At 40.9% G+C, this 14,633-nt stretch overlaps 1 protein-coding gene across 15 annotated transcripts in view; it reads left to right on the top strand.

The window, feature by feature from the left end:
• CEP112 (centrosomal protein 112) overlaps positions 1 to 14,633 on the top strand; it is a 413,866-nt gene that overhangs the window by 88,716 nt on the left and 310,517 nt on the right. For all 15 annotated transcript variants that reach the window (XR_009254956.1, XR_009254958.1, XR_009254960.1 and 12 more), the window contains 2 exons: positions 279 to 397; positions 6,678 to 6,821. Coding sequence is in view for 5 of the 15 variants with exons in the window: in XM_058703639.1 (XP_058559622.1) it covers positions 279 to 397; positions 6,678 to 6,821 (263 nt within the window). In the remaining 10 variants the exon portion in view is untranslated. The remainder of the gene's footprint in view (positions 1 to 278; positions 398 to 6,677; positions 6,822 to 14,633) is intronic.

The following is a 14,633-nucleotide window of genomic DNA, read 5'->3' as shown; positions in this document are numbered from 1 at the left end:
CTTCAAAGCCACGGAGGACCCAATGGAAGGAAATGATATAGAGGCCAGCACACTGTTAAAATTGCCTAGGGAGTGAATAGTAATGGAATTCAACCAATCGTGTGGTGATAGAAATGGAGAGAAAGCGAGGAAAGAAGAAGAGATCCTTCAGAAAAGACAGCTGAGAAGACTTGCAGAAAAGTGGAATTATCTATTAACTGGCAAACCTTATTTCTTGTCATCAGACTCTGATGAGGTAGCTAGAATTGGTTTAACTATGTTTTCATCATTTTTGACAGTTCAGATCCTTATACGTGACTGTCAAGTTATCAGAGAGACCAAAGAAAACCAGATTACAGAGCTAAAAAAGATATGTGAACAGAGTACCGAATCTCTGAATAATGACTGGGAAAAAAAGGTAAGCTACACAAGATGGTAATGGAAAATACAAAGGTATACACTTGAAAGTAATATATTTAATTATAAAAATATATTCACAGAATATACAGAAAAGTATGAAAAAAGAAAATAACTTAAAATTCAGGCCCAACGGTCTAGAAATAGCTACTGTTCATGTTTTGGTATATTCTAGAAGTGTAATGATTTATAAAGTAGGTTTCACTTAGAAAACTTACTTTTGACTAATTCTTGAATTTCATGTTCTGAAATTTTTGTCATAGCTTACAGGTTTTAAGGAAAATTAGTAGGGAAAAAACCGCAGGATAATTTTTGGAAATTATACCTTTTTAATTTTGGATTTTGGCCATTGGATCATTTCTTTTCTGAAATTTCGGATAATACAATATTTATAGTATAAACTTATTTTTGATGTAAACGAAATTAGTAGCGGATGGGTTTTTCTTGGAGGAGCATTTAATTTAATTAAGGAAATATTCTCACATAATTTAGTAGTGCCAAGAGCAATGTAATAAAAATACTTGTTATGAACGAATCTCACATAGTCATATAGTACTTTGACTTAGGAGCCCTTGACCATTAGTTCAGATTACAATATGTGCTTACAATAAATTAGGTTACTTCTTTTGAGGTATTCCATCATAAAGATAACTCATACTGTTAACTCATATTCTCTCAACAATAGTCAGGGTCCAAAACATTTTACTGAAAGTTATCAGTGCCTTTCCAGGCAGACGCCGTTGGTCTGAAATCTGTCCTGGCAATGGTAGCTTTAGGCCGAGTCTGGGAAGTGCACTGCAGATGTATCACTATGGGGAGAATCCACTCTTTTCTAGTTTTATTTTGCCAATTTCTGTGTTTTTTCTCATTCTCACATTTTGGTTTTGTCTTTTTTCCGTAAGTTTGGCATATTTTGGTGTTTGTTGCAGGTACCTTGCATACAGAACCGGTGTCCTTCCTCCCTTTGTCTGAATTCCCTAGTTCCTTACTTTTCAGTTTAAATTGCCGGCTGTTAGAAGAGAAACGCCTTCTGCGTTCTACCATGTACAAGGGTACATTTTGTTCCTTTGGCTGGATTAGCAAATCTTTCTTACAGCCACATGGTAATCAGCGGGTGTGAAATCCACTGCGAACGTGATTGATGGTCTTTTTTATGAAGTACAATTGCCTGTAAATCTGGGCAGATGGGAAAACGTGGTGCAAGTAAGATAGGTACCAAAAATTAATAAGGCGATGATAGGTGTACTCATGATTTATGCAAGCATTCATTAAAAAATTATGAAGTACCTATATGGACAGGCGGTGCAAGTTTGTGCACGTGCGTGGTGTATGCACATTGCGTGTGGTGTGTGCACGCATGCGTGTGTATGTGTGGGCTGTGTGTGCACACTCGTGCATGTGTACGTACTCCCCAGTATCCCATTAGAGATCTCCATTGCACATGTCTCACTCGAAGTCCATTATACAACTTCCTATTTAAGATGTCTCCTTGATCGAAATCCCATCGTTCTTCCCAAACCCCATCTTCTTCCTTTGTTGCTAAAACATCTCCTCCTAGGGGTTTTCCCTAATTCCCTGTTCCCCGTGGCGTTGCTGTTTGCCCAGATGCTTAGGCTCTTCTTTCTGCCTCACCTCCACATCCAATCACTTGTCAAGTTCTGTTGTTTTGTTACTTGTTTTGTTATTCACCCTTGGTCCTTCCCTAGTTCCAGAGACTATCACCTCTTCCTAGATTTGCTGTAACCGGACTCTCTGCACCTCTTCGGTCCACCCCCCCCACAATACACCACACCGATGGTCTTTCTAACACACTGGTCCCCCCCCCCCCCCCCCCCCCCGCCCCCCACACACCATGTTTAAATCACACCAGTTATTTCCTGGTAAGAAATTTACAGGACTCTTCATGACTGAGACTCTGGATCTTTCAAGCTTCACCTTCTGTCACAACCCTACGCTGTTTCTTGTATTTTTGGACTAGCTTCACGGAACTTTCCCAGTTATCTGATTCTAACGTGCTGTTTCTAACCTGTGCGCCTTTAAAAACATGGAGTTATGATTCACACACCATAAAATTTACCCTTTTAAAGTGTACAGTTCAGTGGTTTTCATTATATTCACAAGATTGTGTGACCATCATCACCATTTAATTTCTGTCACCCCAGAAAGAAACCCATTAGCAGTCACTTCCCATTTCCCCTCCCTCCGGCCCCTTGGAAACACTAATCCACTCTCTGTCTCTGGAATTCTGCCTATAGAAGCACATACTATGTGGTGGTTTGTGACTGCCTTCTCTCATTTACCGTACGTTTTTTAGTTTCACCATGTTGTGGCATGAATCAAGAGTTTAGTCAGCATTATGGCTGAATAATCCATTGAATGGGCATACCACATTTTGATTATCCATTCGTCAGTTGATAAGCATTTGAATTGATTCCATTTTTTGGATATCACGAATAATGCTGCTATGAAAATTTGTGTATAAGTTTTTGTGTGGACGTATGTTTTCATCTCTCTTGGCTATTGTCTGGGGGAAGACACTGCCTGTGTTTTCTTTCACTCATACACTCATAATACTTCTGACTCCAGATGTGTGGGTTTTCTAAACATCAAGCAGTTTTCTTGGACACCCACCGGTGTCCTATAATTCAACTAAATTTTGACACTATTTGCCTAGAGTTAGTTAGCGTCAGATCCTACAACATAAGGGCTAAATCCCACAAGACTTCCCCCACTTCAGATGTCAACTAAAAGTTCCAGGTTGTTACCTGTACTTCTAACCAAATGCCTATAAATAGGAGTAACACGAACCGCTCCTTGGCTTCTATGATTTGTGAGAATGGCTTACAGAACTTAGGGAAACATTACTTACATTTACCATTTTATGATAAAGGATATAATAGGAGATATTGATGAATAGCCAGGTGAAAAGATTCACAGGGGTAGGTATGTGGGAAGGGGCCCAGAGTTTCCATGTCCTCCCCTGGCACACCATTCTCTGAGTACTTGTACATGTTCACCAACCTAGAATCTCTCCAAACCCCAAACTTTTGGGATTTTCAGGGAAGCCTTATTACACAGGCAGGAGGAATTGTAAACTTAATCTTCAGCCCCTCTCCCTTTCTCAGGGAATGGGGTGTGGGCTGAAAGTTACAAGTTTCTAATCATGGCTTGATCTTCCAGGATGACCTCCATCCTGAAGAGCCCATCAAGAGTCATCTCACTGAAACAAAACACACTCGTTTCACCTACGAAATTCTTTTAAAAAAATTTTTTTTTAAAATGTTTTTTGTTTCTGAGAGAGAGAGAGACAGAGTGTGAGTGGGGAAGGGGCAGAGAGAGAGGGAGACGCAGAATCCAAAGCAGACTCCAGGCCCTGAACTGTCAGCAGAGAGCCTGACGTGGAGCTCAAACCCATGAACCGTGAGGTCATGACCTGAGCTAAAGTCAGACACTCAGCCGACCAAGTCACCCAGGCACCCCTCACTTAGGAAATTCTTAAAAACATTTTTTTTAATGTTCATTTATTTTTGAGAGAGAGAGAGAGAGAGAGCGAGAGCAAGAAAGCAGGGGAGAGGCAAAGAGAGAGGGAGACACAGAATCCAAAGCAGGTTCCAGGCCCTGAGCCGTCAGCACAGAACCTGACGCAGGGCTCAAACCCATGAACTGTGAGATCGTGACCTGAGCCGAAGTCAGACGCTTAACCGACTGAGCCACCCAGGCGTCCCTCACCTGGGAAGTTCTAAGGGATTTAGAAGCTCTAGCCCAGGAACCAAGGTCAAAGACCAAATATTAGAAGAAAAGATGCTCTTTAGTGCTCTTATCACTTCGGACATGACAAGGGTTTTAGCTCCATGCCCGGAACTGGGGACAGAGACCAATATATCTATTTTCTGTTACTTCACGGGTATATACTGAGGAGTGGAATTTCTGGGTCATACGGTAATTCTGTGTTTAAACATTTCAAGGAACTGCCTGACTGTTTTCCAGAGTGGCTGCGCCCATTAACCTGTGGGCTTTTACAATACTTCTCCACCTATTTACGCAGATTCCTAGTTTCTCTGGGTCCTTTCTGTCATGAGGCAACTACATGGCCAAATGTCCAGGCTAAAGATCGATATGTAGGACGCTGGGAAAACCTTTTGCATCCCCTGTACCCACTGTCAAAACCCTGGCTAAAGAATGTGTGGATCCCCTGATGATCACAGGGCTCTGGTGGCATCTTGATGGCTTAAGAACCCCTAGCCAGGTCTGTCCTTTAGAGCATGACAAGTAGTATTTGCTGCTCGAACAGTTTATCCCCGAGGGGCGTGTTTTCCCTCTAAAGCCTCCCAGACCAAATTACCTAGATGCTAATTCATTGCTAGGTTTGGGAAAGCTCGCTGTGATCTGTTGTGCCTGTGACTTGGTAGATACCGATAGAATTTCTAGATGAATACTTGAGTATTAGTCATTTCCAGTCAGATAATTGGGCTAGATGCACCTGTTTGATCCTCAAACGTATCAGCCAAGTTGGAGCATACTTGTTCCTGCCAGTGTCATGTTTCCCCTTGCAGGCTCAACTGTAAATTCTCCGGATGAGATGACTCAGACTGACGTACAGATCCTCCTCTAGCTTCAACCATGTACTGGATGCTGTGGATTTTTAACACTAAGTAGGCAGATGTCCTGGGCGCCCCCGGGAGACCATAAACATAAAGAAACCACTACAACAGGGCCCCCCGGGTGGCTCAGTTGGTTAAACGTCAGACTTTGGCTCAGGTCGTGATCTCCCGGTTTGTGAGTTCAAGCCCCGCATCGCGCTCTGTGCTGCTGACAGCTCGGAGCCTGGAACCTGCTTCGGATTTTGTGTCTCCCTCTCTCTCTGACCCATCCTCTGCTCCGCTCATGCTTTGTCTCTCTCTCTCTCTCTCTCTCTCTCAAAAATAAATAAACATTAAAAAAAAAAAAGAAAGAAACCACTACAATAGGAGTACAACCACAAAATCCTAAGTGACCCTTTTAGATCACTTATTAGAGTTACTACGCACATCAGTCGACAGCACCGAAACCGAGGTGCTGTGGGCTTTGCCACATTCACATGCCAGCTAAGTGACTGACTTTTGAATACCAGACCTAACGCCAGTTTAAAGCATATACTTTGGCAAAAAGTACAAATAACAACCTCCCAGGGATTTGGGGGACCACTCAAAAGTAGCCCACACTGCATATGTTGAATTGGTGGAACCCCAGGGTCTTCTTTTGTGTGGCTGTTACTGAGCCATCGTCACTTTTCCTGTTCAGCTAGAAATTAGAAAACTTCTTGGAATTAGAAAACAATTATTGCCCGCATTCTGCCTTGAATTTCCACCCTGTCTCCAGGTTTTCCCTATTAATTCAGTATCTTAAGAATCTCTGTGCCCGTGTTACATCCTTGTGTCTCCTATTCGTGAATGGGAAATCCAATCTGTCCTTTAATCTATTCTGGACTTCTCCCGCCCCATCTATTGCGTGAGCCTGGGGTTGGATGCAGGGACAGGAGTTAGATTCAGAATCTCCCTCCCATTAAGATAAGTGAAGGAACCACGCCCAGGCTGGGAGCCCAGGCTCGCAACTCGGTTTAGAAGCTATCCGCCCAACCTTGTTTTCTTTACCTTAGTTACATAGATATTTTGGAGCTTCATCCGTGTAAACGGTGGGTACCTAGTCTTTATCAAACCTGTATACTTGAGGACACGTAGTATATAGTTCTCCTTAGGGAACTCTTTCCCTATTTGATTTATAAATGCTATCTTTACCTCTACTTTTGTATAGACTACGGAATGGGTAAAAATAGTTTCTTGTTGGGGGTGAGGGTGAAGGAGAAGGCATTGTTAACCTTACTCTTATGCAAAATTTTGTGCAAATGAACTGAAAATCCTGACGGATGATGTTCCTAATCGATAACAATATTATAAACTTTTCTGTTTTCTGATTTCAGGCAGACACTAGTGTTGTGTACCTGAGGCGTTGTGCTATCTGTGTGATTTATTTACCCTTTCTACCTGAGGTGGAGAATTCCCTTTCATATTCATTTGTTCATTAAAATTTTCACTTCAAGAACGTCAAGAGAAAAATTATTTCTTAGTCACACTCTATACAATATCTTTACTGTGAATATTTATTTGTGAGTTTTACATCTTTTGTTGTTAGGTCACCAAATAAGTAAAGAGAGAAATAGAGGCAAACATTTTTTTTTTTTGAGTTGCAAACTAATCTGTTCTATAATAATGGTGAAAGAGTCAATTCTTGAATTCACTGTGTAGCTCCACAATGCCGTGGCAGAAATGGAAAAGGAGAAGTTTGATCTTCAAAAGCGGCACACGGAAAATATTCAAGAGTTGCTCGAGGACACAAATGTACGTCTGAATAAAATGGAGGGTGAATACATGGCACAGACACAGTCCACGGTGAGGCTTTTTTCCCTTTTCTTGCCATTTTTAGTAACTATCCTGTTAATCTCCATGACTCCACGCTTCCCTGACATGTGCCGTGCATAAATAAATGTGTTACAGAATTTAAAACAACATTTTACCTTCTTACTTGGTACAAAATTATATGCAACAATGGACAGTCTGTTGAAGTTTGCTGTGGGATTTTACTCTGGATTGTTCAGTGGTGCTTTTTTTTTTTTTTTTTTTTTCTCACCTCCCAGAAGCCTTGACAAATCTTTTTTTCTTGTTTTTTCACTGACTTTCAGTCTAGAGATTTCAGTCTAGACTTTCAGTCTAGAGTCTATCTTTCTCTTTCTTCCTTCCTTCCTTCCTTTCTTTCTTTCTTTCTTTCTTTCTTTCTTTCTTTCTTTCTTTCTCTCTCTCTCTCTCTCTCTCTCTCTCTCTCTCTCTCTCTCTTCTTTCTTTCTTTCTTTCTTTCTTTCTTTCTTTCTTTCTTTCTTTCTTTCTTTCTGTTTTGTTTGTTTGTTTCATTTCAACTTGACTGAGGGACCAGACAGAGATGTCATGTGGTAATCCCCAAAAGTTCCCTTCCTGAAAGGATGCCGAAGAAGGTCACCATAGTTCACAGCAGAGAGACCAGTAACTTTCTCTCAGGAAAGATGAAGGATTCCCCTCAGCAGCCTCCTCAGGGAGCACGTGGTTGCAGAAGATGGGTCTGAGAGAGTGAGTTCTTCGGCCTTTGAGAAGCTTAGCTGACTTCCTCAAATATGTAAGCCTGAAACAGGTAGGCTAATGGGTACGTGAATAGGGCTCCTCGCATCTGAAGCAAGTGTACCTCATCGGTCTTGTTCCTAATATGTGATGTGACCCCACTGAATGGGGTCTTTTGTCAGGCTGAACCCCGTTCTCATTTCCCACTGACGGCCCACCCGGGCCACCCTGGCCTTGACCCTGTTCTTCCTTGAATTTAAAGGTGTGGTTGGTGCTTGAACATGAGTCAGTTATTCAGTCATATCGTGGAGACCCCTAGACCAGCTCTAGGGCCTGTCTCACAGGGCTAAAGAAATGAGAAGCAGGATCCGTAGAGACTTGGAACTTAGGCGTTAGGGTCTTGGGTTCAAATCCCAGCTTCTTACTAGTTTGAGTGCCTTGTCAATTCTTCCAGTGTTAATTTTCCTCATCTGCTGGATAGGATAACAGTAGTACAGTGTAATATACATTGTTGGAAATTTTAAATAAATTAATATACATAAGTTATGTAATAAGTACTCAATAGTTAGTTTTTTAATGTTACCTTTGAAAATGTAACATGTAAGAATAATAAGAGAGACATATAAATGAGAAAATAATTAAGTCAAGAAGTTAATCAACATTTGTTTGAAGATGGCAGGTTGAAGATCATGTTGGCCTCTATCCCTGCCCACAAAAATGGTAGTAAAGGGATAAAGAAAAAGGCATAAACCCAGAAGGACAAAGAGCATTTGACAGTAATACAGTTTTTGGAGTTGGGAGGTTGTAGGTGAAACTGACCTAGCCAGTTCAGGAAAGCAGAACCCTCAGTCAGCACTGAAGAAATGTACAAGCAAACTGGATGGCACCATGGGTCTTCCAGATGTGCAGGGCTTGTCAGTATCAGTCCCTGCTGGAATAGGAGGGTCAGGTGGTGCTTCAGTACCTTGGATTCCTAGAAAGTTTGTTTAAGCAGCTAGATGTTGACTCTGAGTGATGGACACAAGTGGATTTATTATACTATCCCTTTTACTTTTGTATATGTTTGAAATGTCCCATAATGAAACTTTTCTGATGGTAAAATTAACAACCCAAACCAACCAGATCTTTCTGTCCCTCTTCCACCCACTTCATGGAGCGTGGGGGGGATATTAGCAGAAGACATGAGTTATTTTCTAAAGGGATTTTTTTTTTCTTTTTCCTTTTTTTTGGGGGGGGGACTTTGTATTTATTTTGAGAGTGAGTGAGCAAGAATGAGGGAGGGGCAGAGAGAGAGTGAGAGAATCTCAAGCCCTGTTAGACCATATTAGACCAGAACAGATAAGGAACCCCTACAACTCAACAACGACGGTTTCTGGTGCCCTTTCTGCTGAGGCTCACCCTCTCCTCCCTATTTAAAGCATAATAAGTCCACGAGACATATTTAGTCCATTATAAAAACATGGCAGGCATTATACTGGGTCCTGGAGCCATAGTGATGACCAGAACGTCTTTGCTCACAGTTTTGTGGGCGTTGACAGCCCATCAATGACTATAAACGTCCAGTGGTGGTCAGTGCTCTGATGAAAAAGAAGTCAATGGAAGACATGCATCTTGCTCCATAAATAGGGCTGATTTGTCCTCAAGATGGTGGGAATTGGTTGTTGGGATAAAAGAAATTTCAGATATTGTAGTGGCTTGTGACCCTCCAGTGGGTACAGTTTATAAAGAGGAGGTCTGAGGTATTAAAATTTTATGGTAGGGAACAATTAAAAGAAAAATATATAAAGAGTCTTAATTAAGGGGGCAATAATTAGAAGGAAAAAAAGGTTGAGCAACACTGGTGTGAGGGGAGAGTGTGGAGGAAGGTGCTACCATAGGTAAGGAGGTAATGGAAAGCCGTTCTGAAAGTGGGGCATTTACACAGAGACCTCAGGAAGTGTGGGACGGAGCCATGTGATAATCTGGGAACAGCATTTCAGGCAGAAGGAACAGCCAGTGCAAAGATCCTAACACTCGGATGTGTTGGGCAAGTTCAGAGGACAGCAAGGGGTCAGTGCAGACCAAAGCACTGGGAGCAGAAGGGGGGGTGGTAGGAAACAAGTTAGGGGTCAAATCAGAGAAAGCTGTGTAGACCATTGTGATGGATTCTTTTTTTTTTTTTTTTAAATAGCTTTACTGAGGTATAATTTATATTTTACAAAATTATCTTGAAGTGTACAATTCAGTGAACTTTTAGTATATATGTATTGAATTTTTAATGGGTTGAGCACTTGGAAGTGATTCCATCTGACTGATATTTTAAATGTGTCTCTCTGGTCCTGTGCAGAGAAAAAAGTGTGAGGGGCCAAGGATGAGAGCAGGGAGACTGATTAGGAAGCTATTATTGTAGCCCAGGTAAGAGAGGGGCTGGCTTGGGCATGAGTATCAGCCAGCAAATGATGATGCTGTTCAGCGCAATGTGGAAGGCTGGCTGGACGTGGATCACGGTTTTTGGGGTAAAAAAAATATGAAGAATTTATTTTCTGGGGTGCCCGGTGGCTCAGTTGGTTAAAGTGTCCGACTTCAGCTCGGGTCATGATCTCACAGTTCATGGGTTTGAGCCTGGGTCAGGTTCTGTGCCGACAGCTCAGAGCCCAGAGCCTGCTTCAGATTCTGTGTCTCTCTCTGTCTCTGCCCCTCCCCTGCTCATGCTCTGTTTTGCTCTCTCTCAAAAATAAATAAACATTTTTTTAAAAAAGAATTTATTTTCTGGATAATCAGCATGATGATGTATTTAAAGTCATGAACAACAATCAAATTTGTATCTGAAGATACATTTTTGTCATCTCAAAATCCTAAATTTTTGCAAACATGAGTTAAACATATTAAGCAATTCTAAAGTTGCAAGCTGTGAAACATACTGATTGCCTACAATGTTGACTGCGTAGTTATATTTCATTAATTAATATAAAAGCAGTGTCTTTCACAGTGGAATTTTTAATCTTCATGCACTTGGGATGTAAAGGAAAATGATGCTTTCGAGCCAGGTGGTCATGGTCAGCGAAACTTCATTCTATTTTTAATGAAAATTGAAGTTAAAAATTAGCATTCAGCCCTTGTCAGTAGGTAACAGTAAATATAGAGTAAAATGGACAGAGTCTGTCAGCAGGGTTGGATTTAAGAATCATCAAAACTAGACAAATCTTGCTAAGCAGCTCCTGATTTAATAATTAAATAGGCTAGAGTTCAAGGCATGGCTAAAGATGAAAGACAGGACTGTCACTGAGAATTAGTTCCTCTGTTTTGTTGTTCTTTTGGGCTCTTTTCTTTTCTTTTCTTTTCTTTTCTTTTCTTTCTTTCTTTCTTTTTTTTTTTTTTTTTTGTTGATTTGTTTCCATGCCATTTTTTGTAAGCAGACACTTGTATAGATTATTAGACTTATGTTCTTTGGTATTGGCGGGGATTTTCTTGTGTGAGATTCGTAATTAAAACATGTAAACACTGAATTTTTAAGACAATACATTAGAACTCATAAATCTGAAAACCATGGCAAAATGCTTAGATGCTTGGGGAAGTGACAGTGGTAAAATACAAGGCTCGATTCATATCAGCACTGAGACACACACGAGAAGTCTGTGGATGGCTTTATTGAGATTTTAGTCTCTCTTAGAGGAGTTCTTTACCTTTTTCTGTATCACGGATCTTGCTGGCAACCTTGTGAAGTCTGCGTAGTCCTTCTCAGAATAAGATTTTTACGTTTAAGGGGCGCCTGGGTGGCTCAGTCAGTTAAGCGTCCGACTTCAGCTCAGGTCATGATCTTGTGGTCCGCGAGTTCGAGCCCCGCGTCGGGCTCTGGGCTGATGGCTCAGAGTCTGGAGCCTGCTTCCGATTCTGTGTCTCCCTCTCTCTCTGCCCCTCCCCCGTTCATGCTGTGTGTCTCTCTGTCTCAAAAGTAAATAAACGTTAAAAAAAAAATTAAAAAAAAAAAGATTTTTACGTTTAATAAAACAGGTCACAAAGAGAGGCAATTTTTTGAGTTACAGTTATCATAATAGTAATAATAAAGTCATGATAAAGTAATATATATATGTTTCCAAACTAATGGAATACATATCAAGATTTAGCAGCGGGCCTAATAACTGTGGTAACTTGTGAGTAATAATGACGATAAACAATATTTAGTGATTATCCAAAACTATGATGGACTATACAACTATCTGTGATTTCTGTTAGCCGTAGGTATTGCTAAATACTGCCCTGGTTTGTTGACTCTATTCAGTTGAAGGGTGATGCAGAAGGTCAGGGTAGTGAAAATTAAGATGAGATTTTCTTTTCCATTCTGGTTTCCTGACACTGTGAATTGTGCTCACCGACCTGGATCAAGGTTAAGAGACCCAACTGTAAAGTGTATCACAGGGCCTCAGACACCTGAGATATTCTGTTGGCCGTGATTACCTGTTGTTAGTAGGGACATGTGGTAATTCATGGGGCAACCTGTGTCCTCTCTGAGGTCACTGGAATTTGTCATTTTGTGGTCACCACCACCATTTCTTCTTCCAGCCTCATAGTTATAAAGAAACCCCCAGATAGCACCAGTTCATCATTTTGAATTAAATAACCATTTAAAAAAAAGGAAGACTTTATTTTTTAGAATAGTATTAGGTTTACAGAAGATTTGACAAGGTCGTCCACAGTTTCCATATACCCCACACCCAATTTCCTTTACTAACATCTTCCATGATTTTGGCCTGCTTGTTACAAATGAATCAGTACCGATCCACCATAATTAACGAGAGACCATAGATTATTCAGTTTTCCTTAATTTTTACGTAACGTTGTTTCTTATCCAGGATATCGCATTACATTTAGTTGTTACTTCTCCCTAGTTTCCTCTTGGCTGTGACAGTTTCTCAGACTTAACTTGCTTCTCATGATCTCAACAGTTTTGAGGAATGGGGGGCAGGCATGTTGTAGGATGCTCCTCTATTGGATTTTGTCTCATGTTTTTCTCACGATTAGACTGGGGTTATGGGTTGAGGCCGTAGGATCCCACAGGTACACTTATTCTCATCGCATCGTTATCAGTGGCACATGGTATTAATGACCTACCACTTTGGCTATTAATTTTGATCACCTGGCTGAGGGAGTGTTTGTTAGGGTTTTCACCATAAAGTTACTTCCCACCTTTCCATACTGTCCTCTTTGGAAGAAAGTTACTTATGCTTCACAAGTAGGGAGTTATGTTCTCATTACTTGAGGGTGGGATATCTATTTAAATTGTTTGAACCTTTTCTGCATGAGAGATTTGTCTCTTCTCCCTTATTTATACATTTATTGAATCATTTATTTGTATCAGTATGGACTTGTGGATATTATTTATTTTATACTCTGGGTTATAGTCCAGTATTCCTATATTTTATTTTGTTGCTGATATTATTCCAGCTTTGGCCATTGAGAGATCTTTCAGTGGGCTCCTGTGCCCCTTTGACATACCCCCATTAATGTGGATTCCATGGAGAAGGTATTAGAAACCATGATCTGTGTGCTGGGTGTGCTCATTACTGCTGGGGTGTCATTTCTTTTTTTTTTTTTTTTTTTTAATTTTTTTCAACGTTTTTTATTTATTTTTGGGACAGAGAGAGACAGAGCATGAACGGGGGAGGGGCAGAGAGAGAGGGAGACACAGAATCGGAAACAGGCTCCAGGCTCCGAGCCATCGGCCCAGAGCCTGACGCGGGGCTCGAACTCACGGACCGCGAGATCGTGACCTGGCTGAAGTCGGACGCTTAACCGACTGCGCCACCCAGGCGCCCCTGGGGTGTCATTTCTTTTATACCCTTTTACCTGACAGAGGAAGGGAGTATATGTGCATGTGCTGATCTGTGAATATATGCATTTCTATAAACATTTCCATATGTAATCAACCGTATCTTTATTAAGCTAAGCATCATTTCTTACTGATGTCTGTAACTCTAATCCATTACCACATGGATTATCCTAGCCTCTTCCCCTTGTGTACCTGTAAATTCTCAATCCAGCAGTGGAAGCATGGCTTCCACCATCCTCCTCGTTGTTAATTGTTCAATTCCAGTGTGCATGTATACCTCTCTCAGAGTGTACCCCTATGGGAACCAACTTTGGGTACAGTGCTTATGAGCAGTTACTTTTTGCTTTTGGTCTTACAGACTCCACTCATTTCAAAATTGCTTAGACCATCACCTTTCCCCCCATCCCTTCGATGAGGTTTTTTCATATATTTGTAATGTAACTAGATTCTCTTGTCACAGTCTGCATTTCTTCCTGAGATTTCCCCAAATTCCCAAATGATTTTTTTAATTTGCGTAAAATAAGGTTCATTCTTCGTACTTTAAAATTCCATGTGCTTTGACAAATGTATCTTCTCATGTATGCATCATTGTAGTATCGTACATAATATTTTCACTGTTCTAAAAATCACCTGTGCTTCACTCTGTTTGTCCCTACTCCTCTCCCTAAAATCCCTGGCAACCCCTGATCTTTCTTACTGTTTGTATAGTTTGTCATTTTCAAAATGTCATGTAATTGGAATCAGACAGTATGTATCCTTTTCAGACCGATTTCTTTCATTAAGCAGTTGTACCTTTGGGGCACCTGGGTGGCTCAGTCGGTTAGACCTCTGACTTCAGCTCAGGTCATCTCACAGTTTGTGAGTTCGAGCCACATGTCGGGCTCTGTGCTGACAGCTCAGCCTGGAGCCTGCTTCAGATTCTGTGTCTCTCTCGTTCTTTACCCCTCCCCCACTCATTCATTTTCTCTCTCTCTCTCTCTCTCTCTCTCTCTCTCTCTCTCTCTCCCAAAAATAAGTAAACATTAAAATAAAAAGCAATTGTACCTTTCAGGGTTCTTCATGTGTTTTTGTGGCTTAAAAGCTCATTTCTCTTTATTGCTGAATAACATTCAATTATATGGATGTACCATAGCTTGTTTATCCACTTGTCTATTGAAAGATATCTTGGTTATGTCCAGTTTTTGGCAATGATGAATAGAGCTGTTATAAACATTCACTTCATAGGGTTTTGCAGGGACATAGTTTTCAAATCAATTGTGACTCAAATCAATTGCAGCTTTACCACAGGAAGTATAAGCAGAATAAATCAG

This window comes from Neofelis nebulosa, chromosome 16 (assembly GCF_028018385.1).
Source record: "Neofelis nebulosa isolate mNeoNeb1 chromosome 16, mNeoNeb1.pri, whole genome shotgun sequence".
In the NCBI taxonomy this organism is placed as follows: domain Eukaryota; kingdom Metazoa; phylum Chordata; class Mammalia; order Carnivora; family Felidae; genus Neofelis; species Neofelis nebulosa.
The sequence above is the reverse complement of the archived record's forward strand: the minus strand, read 5'-3'. Positions and strand labels throughout refer to the sequence as shown.